Source organism: Cornus florida, unplaced genomic scaffold (assembly GCF_030987335.1).
Source record: "Cornus florida cultivar Cherokee Brave unplaced genomic scaffold, ASM3098733v1 CherokeeBrave_3.0.0_Hap2_Chr02, whole genome shotgun sequence".
Lineage (NCBI taxonomy): Eukaryota > Viridiplantae > Streptophyta > Magnoliopsida > Cornales > Cornaceae > Cornus > Cornus florida.
In genome coordinates, this window is record NW_026775572.1 from 60,829,555 (window position 1) to 60,833,530 (window position 3,976).

Below are 3,976 nucleotides of genomic sequence, written 5' to 3' on the forward strand. Positions count from 1 at the left end.
CCAACCAAAAATGAAAAAAGGAAAGGAAAAATATTGAACCATGAACATTCCTTTACAGCCATTTATTCTTTCACACAACCATTTGCAACCACAATGCCAACTTCCTATGTTGAAGGTATTGTTTATCATAAAAATTAAATAAATAGAATAGAATAAAAAAACCTCGTTGGTTATAGAATTGCCAAGATCAAGTAAAGCAAGCTAATAATGAATTTAAATTTGCAGTTCATATAATTAAAAGAACTGACAAACAAACATCCAACCAAATATAGATGTTGGTACATATGAAGTTAAATATTATTGAAATATGGATGATAAGATTGATACTTCAAAAAGGTATTGGGGGAAACTAAATTTTGAACTTTGAGGTCTTAAATTCATAGAAAACCATCAACTGTGTGCATCCATGATCCATCCAAGAATATTGTCTTTTAAGGTTGACACATGTCACGCAAAACAAGTTTACACACAAAATGGCAATTTAAAAAAGAAATGATACTAAGAGCAACTTCCCAAAAAAGAAAAGAAAAGAAAAGCCATAAAGATGAAAGATCCAATATGTTTCTCATAAATAAAATCAGAGATGAAATACAACAAAATAGTGAAAATATGATACTGTAAACAAAATCTATAAATCAATTAAAGTGTAGTGACTGTGCATAGCAAATAGCCAGCTTAACCATACCTTGTATTGACATTCATCACAACCGCTTTGTCTCCCACAACAGCATCCTTAAGTGAGAGGAAGCTTGGAATATGAGCAATTGCTTCAAATCTTGATTTAGCACCACGAACCTTAAGATATCTGAATCTTAGTCTTCTATCGTCATAATGAATCAGAGCACTTTTGAAATAATGAAATATCAAAACAGTCCCATTTTTTATGAAATTTATTGGCTGATATAAACCATAAGGCCACCTCTCATCACATATGGTATCAATAGAAAACAAATTTGTCCATGATTCTTGAACACCATATTTCTTCATCACCCATATGTCAATAGGACTATAACCAGAGGCATCACATATGCATAGGCAGCCTCCTAATACTCCCATTGACACTTTACGTGTCCCCTTATCCGAGCTACCCTCGGAATGATATTCATGAGGCAGCTGAAGAACTGATTGGAACCTCTCACTGTCTAGGTCAAAAGTAACTATAACTTCAGAACCACTGCTGTAAAGACAACAACCCTTGTCAAGACACAACCAATGAAGACCTCCATCAAGATAGGTGGGAAAGGCTAGCTTATACCTTGACTGGGGTGTATTGTCAATGCTCCTCCATGATTCTGTGCCAAGTGTGTGTATCTCAGCCCCTCTACCATAATATCCTTCCCGGTTTGCAAAACGATGATCACGAGTCCATTGATCAAACATTCTTCTCACCTTATACTGATTAGTCCTTGGACTGAAGCCAAACCCACAATCAACAAATCCATCCATATTCTCATCACCCCTATTAGCCACTGGAAGGTTTATATACTCACCCGTGACTGGATTGCACACAGCAACAGGGTTATTCCGCGTTGGTTTAGACAAGCAAAGGAAACCACTGCATGAATTCACAATTTTGAACCTTTGATCTTTGGGTTTAACTTTGATGCAGCGTTTCCTTTTAACCCCACTGCCCTTAGGGAAGCAACCCATTTGGGGATCACCATCTTCACCACCATCGTGCACCATTTCAGCATTGCGGAGTGGAATCTTCAATTTGGTGCCAAGCTTCATGTTAACATGACGGTCACAATCAACAGATTGATAGTCAAGACACTGGCAGCGCCCAATCAAAATTTTAGCAGCTTTTGGGCTCGACCAAGTAAAGCGTTCTTGACACACTTGTTGAATCGAACGCCATTCGAATCAGAGGGCATGGCTCTGCCTGCGCGAAGTGCTGTTTAGCGAATTGAGGATCAGAAATTAGATTGCGCCAAGCTCTGCATACGCACTTGCAAATGAGAATTCTCTTTACAGAGAGTCTTACAAGAATATTGTGCGAGATGGGTGTAGGAAGATCTGCTATGGAACGACCCCATATCTGATTTTCTCGAATCTGTCTGCTTCTTTGAGGCCTTTCTGGGTTGTATTTCTTCTTCTTTTCAAGGCTTGGCTACTGTTATAAGTATGTAGTATTCAACGAAAATGCAATTGGAGGTAAGTGACAGTAGTTAAAATCTTAAAAGCTCCAACCCAGTACAACAACGAAAAGTTCCATGATTCAATGGAATAAAAACTGGAACAAAAACCCTAGTAATCGACAAACTAGTGAAATACAGGGGAGATAGAGAGCTTTACCAGAGAGAATTTCGGCCACACTTAGAGAAGATGAAAATGAGCAGATAATTTTTTCTTTTCTGAAAGTAAATGGGCAAAGCAGTTCAGGGGCGGGAAAAGAAGGCGGGAAGGTGGTACTGGCGCCAAGTATTGGCGGCTTACCGTGAAGGCCCAGTTTGGTTGGAAAGAATTGTAAAGAAAAGAAAAGAAAGAAAATAGAGAGAGATTCAATCATTTATGTTTTATAAAATTTTGAAAGAGATTGGAATGATTTGGAAGGATATATTAAAGTTTAGGGAGTTGGATTTTTTAAAGTTAGCATTTTTAATTAAATTTTGAAAATACTAAATTTGTCCTTGATTTTATAAAAACCTAAATCTATAAAATATAAAAAATAGTATAATAGTAATTTTTTTTATAATAATTTCATATCATTTCTATCCACAAAATGGCAATGGAGCAAGTGTGTCAGGAGTTTGACCTATCCCGTTTATTTATTAAGAATCTCATGTCCATCGGCCATTTCATATTCGGGACTGATAGATTTCTCAAAATCCATCCAGCCCTTATTGGGAAATAAGTAAACTCAGTGCCCTCCTTGTTTAGGCATTTTTTTATTGCGCTCTGAAACCAATAACTGTTTAAATAACAAATATCAAACCAAAAAATATATATATTGGAAGCCCACTAAGGAGCAAACAAATAACATACAACTATTTGAAATAAACAGAACCATATCATTGTTGGCAACAAAAAAACATTAACATTATGACATACAACTACCATTCAACTGTTTGCTAAGCTACAAAATCAGGCCAAAAATTTTAAGCCAATTGACATTACAACCAAACAAATGATATGATGCAGAGAACAAATTAAAATTAAAAAAATTAATCATAATATAGAGCATAATATATACAATATTACACACATATTGACTAAAAACACAAAATCGAAGTCATGGAAAGATAGAGATGTGACTCCTAAAACCCAAAGACTTTCTGAGACAAAGATATCTTCAAAGTTCTAACACACGCACATACGCACAAAAGAAAAACAAACACACATGCACAGAAGAAAGAGACGAATGGGAAGAGATAAAGAGAGCGGAAGAGCGAGGGGGCGATAAAGAGAGACAAATACATCAAAGGCAAAGAGAGATGAAGTGAAATCGCCCAATCTCTTATTTTTTTTAAGATTAACTGCTGTTGTGGTGAGTGGTGAGGTCGTGAGGGTTTGTGAGCTTTTGATAAGGGTTTGTGAGATACATCGACTTGTGTAATTGTGTCGTGGTGTGGTACTTTAGGGACTTAGTGTGATGATCCTGTGGGCGGGCCTGCCGTGGGCGGGTGCGAGACACTGACAGATTATCATATTGGCGAGTTACGAGTACACAATCTCACATCGCCTAGGCAGTGGAATGGTGAAATGTTTATATGTAGATGTGTCACTCCAATTAGTATGAGGCATTTTGGGGTAAAGTCCAAGAGCAAAACTGTGTGTGCTCAGACCCAAAGCGGACAATATCATACCATGTTGTAGAGTGGGTCGTTACAAATGGTATCAGAGCTTAACCCAGCCAGAAGTGTGCCGACGGGGATATCGGGCCTCCAAGGGGGTGAATTGTGATGACCCTGTGGGCGGGTGTATCGTGGGCGGGTGCAAGACACTTGCAGGTTATCACACTGGGCGAGCTACGGGT

The 3,976-nt window shown here is 37.8% G+C and overlaps 1 protein-coding gene across 1 annotated transcript; it reads right to left on the reverse strand.

Moving 5' to 3' along the window:
- Positions 1–675: 675 nt before the first annotated feature.
- Positions 676–1,731, reverse strand: LOC132296306 (F-box protein At3g07870-like). The gene has a single exon (XM_059794518.1). The coding sequence runs from the start codon at positions 1,729–1,731 to the stop codon at positions 676–678; it is 1,056 nt and encodes a 351-aa protein (XP_059650501.1).
- Positions 1,732–3,976: the final 2,245 nt, after the last annotated feature.

Excerpts from the sequence above, each read along its gene's own strand:
- LOC132296306 (XM_059794518.1), bottom strand. The coding sequence starts at position 1,731 with ATGAAGCTTGGCACCAAATTGAAGATTCCACTCCGCAATGCTGAAATG.